This window comes from Bombyx mandarina, chromosome 08 (assembly GCF_030267445.1).
Source record: "Bombyx mandarina strain Sakado chromosome 08, ASM3026744v2".
Taxonomy (NCBI): Eukaryota; Metazoa; Arthropoda; class Insecta; order Lepidoptera; family Bombycidae; genus Bombyx; species Bombyx mandarina.
In genome coordinates this window covers 10,851,567-10,872,915 of record NC_143215.1, presented here as the reverse complement: position 1 = coordinate 10,872,915, position 21,349 = coordinate 10,851,567, and the positions used below count along the sequence as shown (strand labels likewise).

Sequence of the window (21,349 nt, the reverse complement as noted above, 5' to 3'; positions counted from 1 at the left end):
TTATGGTGAAATCTTAACCTTTGTGCGTGTAATAATAAATGTAAGTAAATTCGTACCATTTTACAGAAACATTTTTCATCTTATCTGATCTCATCTCGTTTCGCCTGTTCATAATTCATTTTGTTAATAATAATTGACATGTTATAAACTCTACACTGGCAACACATGAAGCCGATTGCGAAACTAAAAAAAAGATGTGCAACTTGTGGGTTCAAAATTAATGAAAGCTAATATCCAAGCCTCCCCAAACCCCACCACAACAACCGGTTAGTTGTCTGCTTTCAGTGGATTCCCGCGAACTTCAATAGGTCGTCAGTCCACTTTGTGGGAAGCCTATTCACGCTAAGTCTTCCGATACGCGGTCGCCACTCGAGAACTTTAGGCCCCATCGGCTATCTGTTGTACGAGCAACGTGCCCTGCCCACTGCTACTTCAACGACGTAATCCTTTTGGCTATGTCGTATGCCATGGTTTGCCTGTGAATCTCCTAATTCCTGATTTGATTTCGCAGACAAACTCCGAGAAAAGCCCTCTCCATCGCTCTCTGGGTGACCTTGAGCTTCCTGATGAGGTCCACTGTGAGCGACAACATCTTAGTGTCATAAGCCATCACTGACATCACACAAATTCTAAGTAGCTTTCCGAACGCTGCCCATCCGAGTTGTATTTTTCAGATCCACTCGGATAGAAGCTCTACTGAGATCATTGATCATTGTAAATTAAGGTATTTAAAAAAACACGACTGTTCCAAAATTATTGGGTTTATATTTTCTTTACTGATAAACACCCATCTTGAGATATACGTTCTAAGGTCTCAGTATAGTAACAGTGGCTGCCCCACCCTTTAAGCTGAAACGCATTACTGCTTCACGGCAGAAATAGGCGGGGTGGCGGTAGGTACCTACCTGCGCGAACTCACAAGAGGTCCTACCACCAGTCTAGCACAATTATTATCATAGTAAAAAAATGATTTCAATCTAAAGTATAATAAAGTGAATTATGTAGTGGCATAACTAGGTATAATTGAAAGGCAATTAATTATATTCAATGAAATTTATATCAATAGATAAACTTAGCAAAACAACTCATTTGATTTTGACGACAGCTTTCCCGGTATTTTCTCCCCTAAGCATACCAACAAAAGCATCCACCATGTTATCAAACCCATGATATACTTTTTCCTCGTATTTTAGTTTACCGTCAACTAGCCAACGAAGATTGGCATTGATACCTTCTTCCCATCTATCAATCCATCTGTCGACCAAAAAACCTTCTATTTTGAGTTCTTTCAAAACAATGGCAGGCTGAAGAATTGTTGCTATAACAAAAATTATGAACTTAAAATTTAAAATAAGGTTATGAACAATGAATTTTTACATATAAAATATCATTGATTATGAACCATATAAATAAATATAGTTTGAAAAAAAAGCAGACTTGGAAAATTCAATCTTTTTTCTTGGTACTTTTATTACAACCACTTTATATAATACTAGCAGCCCGCTCTGGCTCCGCTCGGGTCTTTAACAAAATTTTCAACGATATTTGACGTTGTTTTATTTTTTTAAATAAAAGAACACATAATACGGCATAATTATAATAGGTAGACATATGCTGTCGCGAGACTTTTTGTAAATAATAATGTGTTATACAAAGCCGTAGTACATTATTTTATTCTATCATCATTATTTTTCGCAGGGCACGCGATGTAAAGAATACTTAGGTAATTTTTTTACACCTTGAGTTACATTATTGGAGTTTTAGTAAGGATCCCTAATTTTTTTCAAAAAAGATTATAGCCGATGTCACTCGGGAATACTGTAGCTTCCAAACAGTGAAAGAATTTTTCAAATCGGTTCAGTAGTTTCGGAGCCTATTCAATACAAACAAACAAATCTTTCCTCTTTATAATATTAGTACTTTAAACAACTATTTTCATATACATATTTTTTCTTTTCATTTTGTCATTCCCGTCATTTCGAAATTGAATCCAATAAAAATAATATTAATTCTAAAAAATTCTAAATCTAAGTTCCAAATATACTCAAATAATAAAAAATAAAAATTTAAAACTGCAACGGCAAAAAAGTTACTAAAATGAGGCCAGTTTATCATCATCGTTTGACATGAATTTATGTGTTGTAAATAATGTGAAGCATACTGATTTATTATTTATGTATACTAATGAAAATTAACCATTAAACCTAAATGACTAGTCCTCGATTTATATCGGCATGACAGAGGCACGCACAAGTAAATAGATCCGCCATCCTGCTTATTTCTATCTCGAAGCAGTTTACCGGGTTTACGGATGACGAAGCCGGTATACAACAAAATTGAGGCTTCAAATTAATGTTGCAACGTTGGTGGCGGGTTACGCGCTTGTGATATCTATCGACTATGGGAGCCACATACATCAGTAGGCTTAGTGCGAGTTTCAAAAATCGAATCGAATGACTCGCATCGAGTGTACGCTCTTCACGGTGAAACGTGCGGAGCTCTGAGTGCGAGTTACTCGATTTGCAGGACGTTTATTCATCTTTAGAAGCAATAATTTTTTCTTTTATATTGGTAGCATGCAAGTTTTTTTTTAAGGCGTTTAATTGAAATGCCAAGCTTTCTAACGATATTTATAATTAGTCGTAATGGGTAATGTACCTGTGCTTAGTGCGAGTTTTTTTAATTACTCAGTCGATGTTAATGTTATGTTTAATTTGTGTGAGTTTGTATCAGTGCCACCTAGTGATAAGCTTATGAATCTCATTTTGTGGGAGAGAGAAGGTTTGTTTATGTTGCTGTCTCATGTATCGAATAGCTTTACCGAAGTGAGCCTCTCGATTATTGTATGTGCGAGTGCGAGTTACAAATTAATGGATTTTGAGAGTATTTCTTCACTTTCAAGCAAGTTAAGTAGTCACTAAAAATTTTGCCGTGAAACCAATACAATATCAAGATTTTTTCTTTCGTTTTTAATAATAATGTTGTTTTTTAAGGTTTTATCTATTCTAATGGTTTATACACATATATTTTTTCGGTTAGAAAATTTTATAGACGTCTAGCTAGTTATAATATATTAATTCTTTGCTTTTTCATTTAATTCTTATTAAATCATTGCTTTTTTTTAAAGTGTTGTTTGATGAGAGAGAGAGAGCGAGATAGAGTTGTTTTTTTTTATTGCTTAGATGGATGGACGAGCTCACAGCCCACCTGATGTTAAGTGGTTACTGGAGCCCATAGACATCTACAACGTAAATGCGCCACCCACCTCGAGATATAAGTTCTAAGGTCTCAGTATAGTTACAACGGCTACCCCACCCTTCGAACCGAAACGCATTATTGCTTCACGGCGGAAATAGGCGGGGTGGTGGTACCTACCCGTGTGGACTCCCAAGAGGTCCTACCACCAGTGAAAGAGTATTCTTTATTGTACACAAAATGAATAAATATTGTGAAACATTTTTTCTTGGTCTTATCGCTAAGAGTGATCTCTTCCAGACAACCATTAGATGGGCAAGAATAATTTCGAAATGAATTGCACACTGTGTATCTATCTATTATAGAAATATATACACACACGCACATACACACGCGCACACACACACACACGCGCGCAATATACATATTTACAGGTACATACGTACAGATTTATATTTATAAATTATATAGAAATTTGAACAATGTAATAATAATTTTGCTTCTTTACACATTTATAAATAAGGATGGATGCTCGTAATAATTTTAGTATATTTGGGCCACCTAATGAAGATCATCAACACTATTACCGTAAATACAATCATTTTATAAACGTTCAACGGGTAAAAGATTAAACCTATGTAAAACATAATTTCTTTAATTAAAAAAAGCTGAAATAATTACCTATTCCAAGATTAATTATGTTAAGTATGTCTAAATATGTAATTACAATTAAATAAATTCTATAATAAACTTCTAATTCTAATACTTCTATTAAAGTTACTAAAAAAATATGTTTATGCTGGGCAGTTTTCGTGTATTTTAAAGGTTACGCCATTACGGCAAAGTTTGTTTACGAAATTGCACCCTTAGAATGGAAGTGGTATAACTAAAAAATTTAAGATTAGTTTTATATTTCAAAACACTTATGTATTATTATTAAGAACCTACATTTTAAGTAGGTAATACGTGCAGCAAAAATGTTGGACTCCTTTTTACGAAAATTGCGCGGACGGAGAAGTATGAAATTTCCCACACTCATAGAGAATATAGAGAAGTAGTGCAGATTGCTAATTTTTTTTTTTAATTGTGCATAAACAATAAAAAAATAAACTAAATGAATAAAAAAACCTTACACACATTACCATGTATTTGACACACACACACACACACATGCATTTATACTTTTTTTGTTTATTGATTTATCAATCTGTGGTCAAATTGAGAATAGATTAATATTTTTGTCTTTAATATTATTTTTCTATAATGTAGCCTTGGCGACATAGAGCAATGATTATTATAGAAATGATGATAATAGAAAGGTGACAATAAAACTATAATAATGTTCAAACTTAAAATTTAAATAAATTATGGTCAAATTTCGACCACTGGACTACCATTAGTAGATAATAATAAAATCATTTATTGCCTTTCACACAGATTTAGATTATTACAGGCAGCCTACAAGGAAACAACAAAAAAACAAAACACTATTATATCATTTCTGGCAAGCAGCTCAACATTTGCACTTGTATATTATTAATAGGAATTTTATTAAGAATATTGACAATTTATGAGGAATTTGACAAGTACGGATTAGTTATAGATATATGTAGTTACATATTGTAAATTAAATTAGTTTTATAAGTGCAATAAAAAATAATTTAAATGATAAAATGATAAAGCCATACCTTTTTCCAATGTGACGATTAGAGGGTATCCTATTATTCTTTTCTATATTATTCTATCAGCTTATAAAATTAAACAGTCTCTTTTAGTCTAGAAAAGGACAAAGTACTCTTTCTGTCTTTTTCAAATCAAATGGCATGCCTTAAAGTGTTTAAACCGAAAAACTAAAAAAATACAATTATTGTATTACAATATTGAAGTTTACCAGAAACTAAGAATTTTGGGTTGAGCCACTTTAATTCTAAAGGTACAAAATAGTATTGAACACGTGACATTACCCGAATAATTTTGAAAGTAGTTGGTTCCCATTAAAATGCTGTTAAAATGCGTTGTATTTCATTTCGACGGTCTAATGCCAAAACATCACGTGCTACCAATATACGAGAAATAATATTATTGCTGCTCTCGGTGAATAAACGCCCTGCGAAGCGAGTAGCATATCTCAACTCACACTCACAATTCTTCATTTTTCACCGTATAGAACGTAAACTCGATTTGATTTTGATTTATTCATTTACAATTGAACAACTAGGAAAAAAAGATGAAAAGACATTTTGGAGGGACCGCGAGGAGCTAAATTGTGTGAATTGTTTTATTTTGTCTATTTAATGTTTCTTAGTTAATGCGTATTTAATATTTCTTCGTGTATAAGTGTAATTTTGAGACCGTCCTGGCCTAAAGGTTAAGGCGTCCGGTGTATTCGTATCTTGCAATGCACCGGTGTTCTAATCCCGCCGGCGGGTATCAATTTTTCTAATGAAATACGTACTTATCAAATGTTTACGATTGACTTTCACTGTAAAGGAATAGCATCATGTAATAAAAATCAAACCCGCAAAATTAATTTTTGTAATTACTGGTGGTAGGACGTCTTGTGAGTCCGCACGGGTAGGTATCACCACCCTGCCTATTTTTGCCGTGAAGCAGTAATGCGTTTCGGTTTGAAGGGTGGGACAACCGTTGTAACTATACTGAGACCTTAGAACTAATATCTCAAGGTGGGAGGCGGCATTTGCGTTGTAGATGTCTATGGGCTCCGGTAACCACTTAAGATTAGGTGGGCCGGGAGCTCGTCCACCCATCTGTGCAATAACAAAGTAACGTGGGTTTATTAACTGCTTAGTATCTGTAAAATTGCGAAAATTAAACAAAACCGCTGGACGTAGCTTCTCGAAGTCTTCGAAAAGGTCCACTGAAAAAAATCTCAGTATATAATCAGCATTTTGCAGAGATTATATTTTATCCCATATTATCTGATCTCATTTCATTTCATTCCATGCCAATTGATTAATGCTTAAAATTAATCAAATCCATTTCACTCCATATTATCATTTTTCATAAAAAAAGATTAGGCTCTATGGCATGATATTTTTGCCTCTCTAGTTGGAAAAATAAAACTACTAAAGAAATACTCGATCGAAACGTTAAAATCCACTAATTTGTAACACGCACTCGCACAAATGTCATTCGTAGTACTCATTTCGGTAAAATTACTCGGTTACGAGATCACAACGTTAATATGAACTCGCACTCACAAAATAACACCGAGTACGTTTGCCGCTAGGGGCGCTGTTCCAATTGCATACAAATTTGAGCAAACTGGCTCGCTAGTGAGAACGTTACAAAACTCGCACTAAGCACACAGGTGGGCAGTGAGCTGGTCAACGGATTTATCCAATACCTTTATCATTTTTAATTTGTTATGAATGGAGGAACATAGTCCGAACAAAATACCTCCGTAAAGGTCTCCCTTAGCACTGAAGAATAATTTACCGATTCAAGGAGGAGGATTTTGAAATTGGACTTAGAAAAAAATATTCGAAAGTTGCGATTTTGTTTTATTGTCTAAGTGGCGGCTCGGTGATGGAGCGGCTCATGTAGTGTCCATGAGCATCGGTAAATCGAAATCTGCCTCCTAAAGCCATACAAAATTAACAATTTCAGGAGATGAAACTAAAAGTGATACTCCAATTATGTTTTTTTTTTAATTGATTAGATGGGTGGACGATCTCACAGCCCACCTGGTGCTAAGTGGTTACTGGGGCCCATAGACATCTACAACATAAATGCGCCACCCACCTTGAGATATAAGTTTTAAGATCTCAGTATAGTTACAACGGTTAGTTATAGTTAAACCGAAACGCATTACTGCTTCACGGTAGAAATAGGCGGGGTGATGGTACCTACCCGTGCAGACTCACAAGAGGTCCTAGCACCAGTGATTACGAAAATTATAATTTTGCGGGTTTGATTTTAATTACGCGATGTTATTCCTTCACCGTGGAGGTCAATCGTGAACATTTGTTGAGTACGTATTTCATTAGAAATAATTGGTAACCGCCTGCGGGATTCGAACACTTGTGCATCGCTACATACGAATGCATCGGACGTCTTATCCTTTAGGCGACGACTACTTCAAAAGTTCAAAGATGTGAGTTCATTATCTGTGGAAGTGAGAGAGAAAATGCTATTTTCTGTGTGTGGAATCGCTGCCAATATCTATAGTAGACAGAGCGGAGTTTATCTGTCTGCTGTCGTCATAAGCAGTTGAGAGCTTCATCTTTAAGCTGATTTATTAATTAGTTAGGAGTTTAGGAGGTTTTAAAAGGAAAACAACGGTTTTAAAAGGAAAACAACCTATGTGATGCAGGAATTTAAATCACGACTCACAAAAAAAATTATCATGATATTTAACAATATGGTACGTTAATATATTGTGACTGTATTGTCTATGTGTGTAACAAAGAATATCAAATGCTTTAATGTCCTCGTAAAAGTGGTTTTACCGTTCCGTAGGTTCCTTTTCCTTATAAAACTTAGCATCTAGCTAAATAATAACAGAGAAAAATATACCTTTCGGCAAACAAGACTCGTTGTACGATGAAATAGAACCGCAAACAGCCACTCTCCCGTATTTATTCATGTAATTAATAATATTTGAACTGATTTGTCCTCCAACCTAGAATATAAATTTATTAAATTTTTAAAAAGGTATTCATGACTACTTTAATAATTTTCCAATAAAAACATTACTGATCAAATTCATGAAACGTACCTACGTAACTTTTCAGGACACATTTTTGACCAAATTCTCAATAATACTTAATATTATTTAATAATATTAATTAATATTTTAATAATATTTCTTTCTATTTTCCTTGTTATGGACGACATAGTTACAGTTTTTTTTTTACCTATTCTAGTCATAGATTATACACTTAATAATTCTAGTAATCTCGAGAGGTTATACTAGATTTACAGAATTAGTAGGTACGAACGTAAGAAGTGTTGCTCGAAACGTTATCAATTAACACTATTTTGGTGGTTTTTGCGTTATAATTTAGTGCTTACAGCTTGACACATTTTGAAAGGGTCTTGGTATAAGATAATCCCCTTACTTCTACGCTTCATAGGTATACCTTTGCCTTCAAGGAAATATGTATACCTATTTATCTTACGAGCATAGAAATTATACATACCATAAACTTTTGAGTAACAGTTTATTTTGCACTTTATTATTGTATTGTTAATTATGTATTAAACTTACATTATCAAAATAACAATCTACTTTTCTTGGTGCACCTTCTTTAAGCGCTGCTTTAATATCAACCGTCTTATAATTAAACGCTCGATCAAAGCCTAACTCTTTCTCTAAATAATAGCATTTCTCATCCGTTCCAGCAAAACCAACTACTCGACAACCTAAAAAAAATGAATATAAAAAAAAATCTTTATTAACATACCTAGTTAAAATTAACTACCTATTTATTTTGTAGTAACATTGTGGTGTATAAATGGTTGCAATGAATAAAAACATAGATAGCCATAGATTATACACTTAATATATTAGAGCGCCAAGGTTATACAAATTAGTGTCCGGTGAACATTTAACACTCAGTAGGCACTCAGTAGGCAGAGACAAAATAAAATTAATGTAGCGCTATGTCGGGACGCCATCTCTCATCAAATAGCAGAAATGGATAGTGGGCAAACTGCGGCTCTTAAATCCTCGGCTACGGCTCTTCCGTGAAACTCAGCGAGCTGATGCATGGGTTAGGTTGCACGTCGACCTCTTTGTCGAGTTCGACGAGTACGGTTGCCGGGGCCCCTAAGCCTGCTCCTAGTGTTAGAGCTGAAGGCGTCTAATCTGATGGATCCGTAAAGACGTGTCTAGGGCGTCGGACGGTGCCTGGCTCCTTCATGATCAGGATTCGGGGACTAGTCAGCGGCGGCAACGATAAAGCGATTATCATGACGCATAGGCTTATCGAAGTACCATTCCGACGCTGACTTCATGTATTTCCGGATTGATTCGAGATGAAACTTTTAGTTCAGGCACAGAATAAGTATTTCATATTAACTTGCCTTGTAAAAGGTAAGTGATCATTTTTGAAACACAAGACTTTTGAAATAATATGTTAAAAAATGGGTCTTTCAATAAATTTCAATTGTATTTTATCTATATTTGGCTCTTTTGGTTGACAAGGTTGCCGACCACTGCGTTAATGTAATGAAATCGTGTTAACTATGTTTCATTCTGATCACTTGTTTGGCTTGAAAGAGTTTATTTAACCTTAAGTTTAAGCCCTAAAATCATTGTTATTGTTAACAAAGTCAGAGGGATCTATAAATTACCTACCACTTAGTTTTCCGATTTGTCCAACATGCGTTCCTACTGCTCCAGCGGCACCAGAGACTACAATCGTTTCCCCAGATTTTGGTCTACAGATTTCCTTCATGCCAAAATATGCCGTATTGCTAAAAAAATCCCAAGACTGAGCAATTATTTTTTTAATATATTGAATAAAACGTTTTTCATTAAAAGCCTACGTACTTATAAATTACATTGGAATAGAAAGCGCATGAATTAGTTAAGTACAAGTTGTATTACTGTTAAATTACTTTTGTCTTAAAACTTCGTTTCGGTAGAAGAGAAAAACAATAACGAAATTGAAGAAAATACCTATTTTTCTTCTTTTGAAATATATGTGAGTATATAAGTTATATAAAATAAATTAAAAAAATAAGTATCTATGAACAGATGCAAACAGCAAATACGAATTTAAATCAAGATGTACTGGTGGTAGGACCTCTTGTTACTGGTGGTAGGACCTCTTGTGAGTCCGCACGGGTAGGTACCACCGCCCCGCCTATTTCTGCTGTGAAGCAGTAATGCGTTTCGGTTTGAAGGGTGGGGCAGCCGTTGTGACTATACTGAGACCTTAGAACGATATCTCAAGGTGTGTGGCGCATTTACGTTGTAGATGTCTATGGGCTCCAGTAACCACTTAATACCAGGTGGGCTGCGAGCTCGTCCACACATCTAAGCAATAAAAAAAAAAAAAAGATTTTAATCTGACGTGTGCCAGAGCGCGTTAAGTGAATAAGCCTACCACAAAGCGTACCAACGACCTACGGGAATCTTCTGCCTGCCGACTGCGTAAGACTGGTCATTATGCACTCTATGGGCATAAGCATGGCAGAGGCCTAGGTGTATCTCGTGTTTGTTATTTCCATTGCATCGCTCTTAAATTCGTATCGTATCGTTATAACTATTCAATGAATCCTTTCTGCATACTCTACTCCTTTTCTTGCCTATTCATCATCTTTCCATCTTAGCGACTCGCTAATCAGTCTCGTTCCAGATATTCTATACGACAGTTATTCTAATCTAAATATCGTAGTTTTGTTATCCAAAATCTTTTTAAACAAATGTAAAACTCCGAAGTTCATACTAGTATCTTTCGTCGTACACTTGAATTTCTTCTTTACTTTTTTTAGTTTAAAAGGAGTATGATTGGCCCATGGACATATTCAATTTCATCAGGTGGGTGGGCGAGCTGGAGGATTAGGCTGGGAAAACTTATTTCTTACTTAGCTCTCACTGAGACTGAGGCATTCATGTCCATGCCACACTTTCTGGAACGCCATCGAAATTTCCGACCGTCTAAATATTGGATGCAATGTTTTTTCTAACGCTTTGATTGTTCTGTTCTTCTTATTTGTCTCCACCTTATCCCACAAGGTGGGGTCGGCACAGCGAATTTTTCTATTCCATTCTCTCCTATCAGCCGTCGTCTCTCTCTCATATCGTCATTCACACACTCCATCCCTGTCTTCTTCGGTCGACCTCTTCCCCTCTACCTTGCACTAGCATTTCCATACATCTCTTAGTCACATACATCGCAACGTACACAACGAACGCAACAGACATTAATTGTTCTGTTGTATTCATCTATTTTCTTCTATTATTGCTAAGATGTTTGGACAAATTCAAGGCCCACTTGGTATTAAATGGTTATCGGAGCCCATAAACGTCAACAACGACAATGCCATCCTCTACATTGTGACATGATTTCTAAGTGTCAGTTTTATAGTACAATGGATGTTCCACTCTTCAAACCGAAACACATTACTACTTCGCGGTAAAAATATGCAGAATGGACCTACCTATGTGCCGCTTCACAAGACGTGTTACCCGCAGTTTAAGACGCTCTACTACCATAAAAACGAGTCCACTTAGTTAATAAAATGGTCACTTACCCTGGCATGCCAAGGATACCAAGTGCTAAAGAAACAGGGTAGGGACTAATTTCTGGCAAAAGGCTGAATGGTGCAAAACCTGCATTTCCTTTTAATTTCTCAGGGTTACAAATTGTATGGGTACGCCACCCAAAGGAACCAGTAACGTATTTGCCAATCGGATAATGTTCATTTCGGCTGGCAACAATTCTAAAAAATTTAAAAAGTATTAGGATGCAAAGTATGTATACAATTTTGAAATTGAAGGTTGTTAACAAGTACTGACTTTGCAACTTGACCGCCAATCATATCAACAGGTAATTTATACCCTATCATATAGGCACGCATAAATGGATCCACGCTGATGTACTCCGCTTCAGTTAATATTTCTGCAAATCAAAAGAGCTCATTATTCACACGTTCGAGGAGGTTCTATTTGTTTTTGATAATGATAATAGACAAAAAATAATGGCTTGACAATCAAACCGAAAATATTGTGGTCACGTTTTTTTCTTCTCTTGACTAATCAGTTAAATGAAAATTGAATTAAAAAAGGACTGGAAACTTCTCGAATGATAGTTACGTTATGACCCACCAAACTGAATCCGGTCTAAAAGGGGTACCGGAGCACAAGTGGCAAGACTGGGCGGCCTGACTGCAACCGACCAAATAAAATTATAAATCGATAATTCTTTATTTATTTATTTATTGCTTAGATAGGTGGACGAGCTCACAGCCTGGTGTTAAGTGGTTCCTGGAGCCCATAAACATGTACAACGTAAATGCGCCACCCACCTTGAGATATAAGTTCTAAGGTCTCAAGTATTACAACGGCTGCCCCACCCTTCAAACTGAAACGCATTACTGCTTCACGGCAGAAAAAGGGCGGGGGGTGGTACCTACCCGTGCGGACTCACAAGACGTCCTACCACCAGTAATTACGTAAATTATAATTTTGTGGGTTTGATTTTTATTACACGATGTTATTCTTTCACCGTGGAAGTCAGTTGTGAACATTTGGTAAGTACGTATTTCATTAGAAAAATTGGTAAACGCCTGCGGGATTCGAACACCGATGCATCGCTCCATACAAATGCACCGGACGTCCCATAAGCCTTATCTCTTAGGCCACAACGACTTTTCCGTTTATGAATATTAGTACCCAGTCAACAATTCAGATTAATTGTAACTCAATTTAATAATGACATTTTATTCTAATCAAACTAGCAGAATTTCAGACGCCACCGGCATGAATTCTCCTGGTCTATTTACTTGCCCCTTGCCTTCCGTAATATTTAATAACTTGACACATTTTCCTAGCTATCTTTCCACCTTATCCCCATTCTGAACTTCTCCTTTTCTATTGGGTGTGCTAAAATCGTACTGTCGATCTCTTTACTAACAAAACAAATTTGATATTAAATACCTCCATCTCTTAGATCGGGGAGTACTTCTTCTACTAATTGAAAGTCAGTTTTCTTCGGTTCTCCTTGAAAATATTTAGTAAGCACATATTTCTGGGCTTTAATGATGCCTGATCCGGAATATAATCTTTTAGCAATAAAATGAAAGTGGAATAACTTCATCGTAAATATCTCAGTATACCTAAAAACAAATCAACTGTTTAATCTGCGGGCAACCCCAACCAGGTACCATGTGACTAGAGCAAGAACAAGTAATTTCTGTACCAATGGCATGCTGATATTTTAAGTTTAAATCCGTTTACCATACTAATTTACATTCTGCTTATTAAAAAAACCTTAATATCTCACTTTTAAGTAGCTATATCTAATTGTTTTACTGACATACTAATAATTGTTTATTAATAATGAGGCGTCCATTAAATTACATGAGTTGTTCTAGGGGGTGGGATCAAGCTAAATCTTTCCAAATCTCACACGTATCATCACGTAATTAATAGACGCCCTCTAAGCTATTAGCCAAAATATGGGTATTTAAGTGTATTAACTATGATGAAAAGCAGTCTTGACCGCATCGTGCAATAAGCTGCTAGTACTTTCGTGTCATACATCTATAATAGTATGTACCGCTAAGTAATACCCTTAGTAATCTATGGTTTTAACCTTCTAATTCAGTATAGTTCACACGTACAGTGCTATAATGGCGAAGTCTTGAATTCTTGTACAAAATACTTGTAGTTTGGCTATTTATCAAAAATTCCTAAATATTGTTTAATCTATAACATCGAATTCTATGTTAACCTAACCCTGATTTTAATGAAACTACCTACACCTATTCTAGTACTTGTAGTAATCTGTGTGACGCGTATAAATAAATATCTGTTTAAAAATATAAAAAAAGCAATATGGTCGAATTTGGCCCATGTCGCGTTTTGTTTGGATAATTATGATATTGTCCAACCTATACCAGAATTTGCGTTACTTTTACACACTTTTTTAAATAAATCTAGTGATGATTTCCGTGGTTGGCCGTGGTAAAAGAAGAAAAGCGTACCGAAATTCTTGAAGTGAAGATCAATGTTATAATATTTTAAGGTCTTCAGATAATGAATTCTGTCCAAAGCTTCAACTGTATTTTCTGTAAAGAAACTTTTGATAACAAAGAAGATTTGCAAATCCATTTCAGGTACAATTAAGTGACATGTAGTTATTACAATCGAACCGCATCCAGTGTAGTTGCAATATATTTTATCGCCCTTGTTCCAGAAAACATGGTGATCCAAGTTTTAATAAAAGTAATACTAAGAAGCGGTGTACGAATGAGACAGAAGAGGCTAATCCAAAGCCAAACATCAATACAGAGTTGGTCGGATGTGATGTCTGTTCAGAAGTTTTTCCAACAATATCAAGAGCTATAACTCACAAACATAAAGTTCACCCGGATCACGATGCGAAGTATTTCTGTCCCTGGTGCGGAAAACTTTTCACATTGAAGGTAAGTGCATTAGTATTAGCGACTGATAATGTAAAAATGATGACCTCTATAATAACCCCCCTCACCTCACCGCTGTCACTCGCGGTTGTCGTATTTTTATCAGTTTATTTAATATGATGTTTCAATTTAGAAAGCAGAGTATTAAATACACTTGACATTGGCGAAATCTAAAAGGAAACGCCATAAACCTAAGAGATAGATAGACAATTTTAACTAAAATCATATCTGTAATTTTAAATCATAAAAATGTTTGTATAATAAATGATTCAAGGAGTTTTAAACTAACAACAATTAAACAACAGATAACAGGTAACAGAGACAATTAAACTAACATTGAAATAATTATTTTATAAAAACAGTTTAATAATTTTTAATGTTTTTGGGTAGTGGCTTCAAGCCCATCCAGAATGAAAAGGTTACCAAAGCAATTACATATCACAATATGTCACCATGCCACAACTGGAATTATGAATACTAAAAATTAAGCTCATAAATATTTGTCGTTTTTAGCATTTGTACAACAAGCATTTGCAGTCTAACCATGATGAGCTTGACAGAACGGTTGAAAAGCTATTTCATTGTGATACCTGCAATATTGACTTCAACATACCATCTGCAATGCTTTATCACAATAAGTTCTTTCATAGACAAGACACTGATATACCAGAACTTGGACAATCAACAAAATTAAGAGCATATAGTCAGGTAAACTGTTGAAAATCTTTCTTCCACTTTTTTATAGTACACAAACATGCTGCAAATGGCTTTAAACCCTGCCCTGCCATTCAGGTGCAGATTAAATCAATGTATTGATTGACCACTAACAACTAATTTCTAGAGTTCACTGCTAAATGGTAAGTATAGTAAAGTAACTAATAGATGTTATTAGTGAGTCGTAGGCAGATTTGTGATCTGTATGTGAGTATAACTCTGAGGTTGATATATGTTTGGACTTGCTTGGGTAGGCCATTTAACGTGGACTTTGGCTTGAGCAGCCTTAGTCTGGTTACTACTCTCAAACTAATGAACTAGCAACGCAAAGCAGTTTGGGGACCAATAATATACTTTTTGCAACCTACTCATGTCAAGGATTTGAGATTTTTATTAATTTTTTTTTATCAGATTGTAGAATAATAGACCTATCATATTTTGAATGATTTTATTTAGTTTTAAAATGATGCGACAAAAAAAAATAAAAAAAAAATTCTGTTTATTGAAACTGCAAAGCACAGAAATTAATATGTATAATACTTTAGTTATTTTGTTATCTATGATTTATTTATTAAATTATTATTTTATTTACAGATATCAATTCCAATTTACTATTGTGCATTTTGTGGAGAAGAATACGAAAATAAGGTCAATTTACATGTAAGTATATAATTAAAGCGATTTATAAATAAAGGAGAAAAATAAATGATGTTTATGTAAAAAATATTAAAGTAAATATATTGAACTAGAGGAGGCAGGAGCATTTTAAGATTAGGCAGCAACTTTGCTATCCCTTGCCGGTGTATTGTTTTTTTATGATTGATGGATTACTGGTGGCTCAAAGGCCTTTCCTCCAGTTTCACCAGGATAGGTGGGCGCGCAAAGGATTACCCAGGAGGGGTGGGATTTGCTAACAGCTGCCTTAGCGCTTCTAGCGCTAGCTCATGCATGGGTTAGGTTGCACGTCGAACTTTTTACCGAGTTGACGAGTATTGTTACCGGAGTCCCTAAGCTGGCTCCTAGTCTTAGAGCTGAAGACGTCTGAATGTACTGAGCAGCAGTGACTTTGTTATGAGATAAAATGAATGCTTTGTCTGTCTTTGGTTGATAAAAAACATTAAACTAGTAAAATCTAAATAACCTGATACATTTGTAGTTTATATAATTTTTATTTGTAGAAACACATAATTGATGAGCATGGTGATGAAAACCAAAGTCCACAAGATGTAATGCGCTGTCCCCTCTGCCAAGCCATATTCTTTCACTTAGATGCATATGAATTGCATTTAACTTTTCATTCATCGGATGACTTGTATGGTGGAAAAAATGAAATGTAATTATAAACTTTTAAATTATTCTCCTAATTTTTTTTAAAGTTCTAAAAAAATTAAAGTATAAAAATAATTAAAAACTTAAACTTACAACTTTTTTTTTGATGGACGAGCTCACAGCCTACCTTGTGTTAAGTGGTTACTGGAGCCCATAGACATCTACAGCGTAAATGCGCCACCCACCTTGAGATATAAGTTCTAAGGTCTCAAGTACAGTTACAACGGCTGCCCCATCCTTCAAACCGAAACGCATTGCTGCTTCACGGCAGAAATAGGCGGGGTGGTGGTACCTACCCGTGCGGACTCACAAAATGTCCTACCATAAGTGGTAGGTATTTAATAGTTAAACCATAATTATTTCAGAGTAAATTAATGATGTATCTTAATTATAATCCACTTGTATAAAGTGTATTAATACAGTATGATTATTTTAGAACATTCAATTTGTCAGACTACTCATTGGATACAGTACCACCTGTGATGGAAAAAGTGGAGGATTGTCAGGCAATTCAAGCTGCTGAAACCACTGTGGAAGAAATAGACATAGTAAGTTATTTGTCTTAATTTTCTTAGGAAAACTTATTGGGGCGTTTAATTAAAATCTAATTTTAATATAATTAAAATCTGATTTTAATATAATTATAATCTAATTTTAATTTAATTAAAATCTAATTTTAATATAATTATAATCTAATTTTAATTTAATTAAAATTTAAAGTTTTAATAAAATAGAGAACTAAATTTTTTTATAGAATAACCTGCTTGAGCTCGCCATGGAAGAATCAAATGATCAATCGCCGAAGAAAAGTAAAAAACATAAAAAGCACAAAAAATCCAAAAGATCTGCAATTACCCTGGATGAGTTCCTGAACATGAACAAAGATGTTTTTGGGGAGGGCATCGATATCCAAGGAGTTGAAGAAGTACCCACGAGGGCAATAACAAAAAGGCTTAAAGTTCTTAATAAACCTACATCTGCTCGAAGTCCTGAATTAGAAAAACTAAAGAAGCAAGGAATAGTTGTTAAAAAAAAGCCTAATAAAAATATTAATATAGCCCATAATTTCAAAGTTTCTGACCCAATGTTATCATCTCCAAAAAATACAACACTGAACCCAATCAGAACTATACCCCAGTCAAGTCCAAAGCTTCATTCATCTGAAGAAGTACTTTCGAAGCTCATCAATCAAAAAAATAATCAACTCAAAATTGTGAAGAAATCTTGCCAAGAAAACCCCGGAGATAAGCCCATAACACAAGCTATTGATAAGATCTCCGAAAATAAATCGAATTTATTAGAAAACGTGAGAATGGAATGTGATTCTACAAAAGCAGAATGTGGACTTTTGCATGAGTCTGAAAATCACGATGATATTGAAAACAATTTGAAAACTTGTGAAGAAGATCACCAGTCACAACTAGATAACTTAGAAATGAATGCATCTACAGAATCAAAAGTAAACCCGATTAAAGAACCTATTACTTCACTCGTGGCTTACAACAATGTTGAAGTAAACGAAGAAGATGATTTCAGCACACAAAATAGTTATGATAATTTGGATAATTTTGAAAATGATATTCAGGATCAGAAAATAACAGATTCTACAGACTTATTAGAAAACAAAAACCTTTCAAATAGGGCCGAGGAGGTAAAAATAAGTTCACTAAAAGTAAACAGCGTCATGTCCAATGAAGTAATAACAGCTGTTGGCACCAAAAATGTGACGAGTAATAAAGAACGTGACGACTCCGCTAAACAACTTGAAAATAGCTCCGAGAATTCTTTGGATGCCTTAAAACATCTAAGTCATCTTACAGTGAAAGCAGTTAACAATAGCAAAGAAAATGAATCCAATATTAACAAAGCTCCCAACGATGACATTGCTAAAACTTCGCAAGTCCAAAATTCAAAATCCGAAGAGCATGGTAAAAATAAACTTACAAAACAGGTTAACAGCTATCCTAGCAACTCTTTAGAAGCCATTAAGCATTTACCAAGTATTAAAATAAAATCGGATAATTGTAACAAGAACAATGATTCTGATGAAGAAGAAAAACCGAATGCTGAAAATAAACAAAACAATTTAATTGAAGATGGAGAAGATCACCTTGGTGTTCAAACTGATTTGCTTAAAAAACCTATTAACTTGCCTCAAAATAAACCTACACAGAATAAACGGCATATTATAGGCAATTTGAAATTAGGTCACAATATAACAATCAAATCGCTAACACACTCTAAAAACGAAAACGATACAGATAGTGATTCAGAGTTCAATAACAGTGATTTTAGTAATACAGAAGATAATGATCTTCCAAGCGAATCGGAGGCTGGTGAAGAACAATTTAGAAAAAAAATCCTAAACTTCACAAATATTCAATCTCCTAAAGTCACGGCTATCACAAAAAATGAAACTGTAGAAAACAAATCTCCAATTAAGATTGCGAATAAAGCAAGCGAAGGTACTAATCTACTAAAACATCTTAAACATATAACAGCAAAACCAATAAACCAAGTAATAAAGGGCACGATTCCAAAAATAGTTAATAGATCGCCCAAACATACCCTAGATATTAATAAAACAATGAAAAAAACAAATATTAAAGTTGAAAGAAATGAAGACAATATTGAAGTGTTTAACATAGATGATTCCGATAGTGATGAAATCGAAAATACAGAAAAAATTGAATCTAAAACAATGGATCAAAAATCTATTGATGCGTTAAAACATCTGAATAAAACTGTAACAGTGAAACCTTTAAAAAGTACTGAACCTTCACCCAAAGTTCATAGTGGAGATTTCATCTTACCGGAAGAACCGCCGAATGTTGTGATTAAGAAAGAAAGAGACAAAATCGATCCTAAACTGGAGGCCATTAAGAATACACTGAAGAATTTAGGAAATAATATAACAGTAAAATCTAGAAACACATCTCCAAGTCAACTACAAGCGCGAATACAAAACAAAGAAACCCAAGAACAAGCATATGATTCAAACGATGATAGTCATTCAGATTCTGATATTCACAGAGTAAAAATAACAGAATTAGATGATAACGAACATGAAATCAGTAATGAGGCAAAGAATGATAATCCTGACAGCAATGTCCTAATCCAGACACCCGACGATTCTTGTAGCGAGAACGAATTTGAAAATTATGATGAATACGACGACAATGCTGATATCGAAGCACAAATAAAATCCAGTACAGTTCCTAAAGCTAACGAAACGTGTGACTCTTCAATAAGTACAATGGATTATGTAAAAAAAATTGGTAAAGACGTAACAATAAAATCTACAGAAAATAAGAGTGCTAAATTAGATGGACCTGGAAATAATTCACCAAGTTCGGGTGCAAAAATTAGTACAATGACAGAATTTCAAAGACCTAACATCGTTAAAGGCACACCAAACGTTGGACGTAAAACGAACCAGACTATGAAACAAGTGACGTCGAGTAACCAAGTTAATAAAGAAGTTACAGTACAAAGATATCAGACGCATACAAAAACAGTAATACAAGAAATAACTACGACCGTTACGAAAACTATCAAAACTGTCAATAAAGAAGTGCGGAACGTTCAATCTAGAAGTACATTTATACCGCAAAAAGTAAAGGGAATGAATACGAACCCAACGAAAAATCTAGAAGGTATCGTAGTGAAGCAATCTGTACCGAATCAGAGGATAAGAAATACCCCTATCAGACCAACTTTAAGTAAAACTATGAAATTATCAAATGAACTTGTTCCTGCAAATACTCCAGTTCGACCCTCAAATCAATTAGTCCCAGTCAGGCCAAATGTGAGACCGCTTAATCCGAGAATGCCAAATACCACAAGGCTGAGACCACCAGTGCCCAATGTACAAAGCCCCAGATTTGGGAAACCTTTGAAAGTTTCGCCTGGAGCTATAATTAATCCAAAAAGACCGAATTCAGAGGACGGTCCTTTTAGTTGTTTTAAAAAACCCAAAGAGTCTCTTTTACCTATTCCCGAATCATCAAATTTGGGTCCGAACGACGATGGGCACGTTGAGTTCGCATCCTCTTCACAAACTAGTAAAAACTTTATGAGCGCAACTAAATCTATCAAAGGAAATTCTATGGTTTCTTGCGTGCAGATGAAATCGGAAACGAGTGCCAGCTCTTATCAATTAAATAAATTGAGCAACATGTCAGGACTTAAAGTAACGAAAATGACCCAAAATAAACAATCACCGGAAGAACAAAGCCAGGCGAATGCATCCAAACGTACTATTGACGCAATACAGAAACTGCAGATGCAAGGTCTTTTAGTGAAAAAACCTCGATTAGATAGTGAGACTCGATCGAACGAAGATAGTGAGAACTCTGATGCGGGAGCTGATGAGAATGTCGACTACAGTTCGCCGGCTGAATAATTAGGTCATTAATTCACATTGTCATAAACGTGCAGACTGATTTAGATTAACTCCAGCGTGATTTCAAAAAAGATGCCAGATGCATTATGAAGTTAGAAATTTTCCAAAACATCAATATATTGTAAATATTTAATATTTATTGATAGGTGAAATGAATGTGGTTGTAATATTGTAAAGTGAATACACTGTAATGTATTTTTGTGTTGATGTATGTTGTGACGTGAAGAATGTTTCGCATGTACTATGTTCACTGTATATAATAAATACAAACGTGGCCATTGCGAATGGTGTCAGTCCTATGCGACCATAGACGATTTACTACTTTAATAAAAAGTTATAAGAATATAATATTGTTTTTTTTTCCTGACCACTTTTTTGAACTAGCAAATGTTTCAAGCTGAAACGCATTAATGCTTCACTGCGGTAGAAATAGGCAGAATGAGGGTACCTACTCATGTGGGCTCACGAGCCGGTTTACCACCAGTAAAGGGAACTTTAACATAAAATGCAATTTTAATTTATAAATCTCGTGGGCGCGTTGTTGCAGAATTTCTTCTATTTTAAGATTGTTACCCCTACATGTGC

At 34.9% G+C, this 21,349-nt stretch overlaps 2 protein-coding genes across 3 annotated transcripts; one reads left to right on the top strand and one right to left on the bottom strand.

The window, feature by feature from the left end:
* Positions 1-1,038: 1,038 nt before the first annotated feature.
* Positions 1,039-14,370, bottom strand: LOC114251279 (prostaglandin reductase 1). 2 transcript variants are annotated; one of them, XM_089729519.1, is made up of 9 exons: positions 14,248-14,300; positions 13,879-13,962; positions 12,830-13,008; positions 11,690-11,792; positions 11,425-11,613; positions 9,521-9,639; positions 8,429-8,583; positions 7,735-7,840; positions 1,039-1,318 (listed from the first exon to the last, which is right to left on the bottom strand). In XM_089729519.1, exons 3-9 carry the CDS (start codon positions 12,987-12,989, stop codon positions 1,086-1,088), a joined length of 1,065 nt encoding a protein of 354 aa, XP_089585645.1. In that variant the 5' UTR covers positions 12,990-13,008; positions 13,879-13,962; positions 14,248-14,300; the 3' UTR covers positions 1,039-1,085. The 2 variants fall into 2 exon arrangements, with proteins under 2 accessions (XP_089585645.1, XP_089585646.1); XM_089729520.1 differs by lacking the exon at positions 13,879-13,962 and having other exon boundaries at positions 14,248-14,370.
* Positions 13,670-21,112, top strand: LOC114251273 (uncharacterized). Its single transcript, XM_028185485.2, has 7 exons — positions 13,670-14,010; positions 14,091-14,319; positions 14,830-15,024; positions 15,625-15,690; positions 16,209-16,363; positions 16,796-16,907; positions 17,114-21,112. Exons 1-7 carry the CDS (start codon positions 13,931-13,933, stop codon positions 20,762-20,764), a joined length of 4,488 nt encoding a protein of 1,495 aa, XP_028041286.2. The 5' UTR covers positions 13,670-13,930; the 3' UTR covers positions 20,765-21,112.
* Positions 21,113-21,349: the final 237 nt, after the last annotated feature.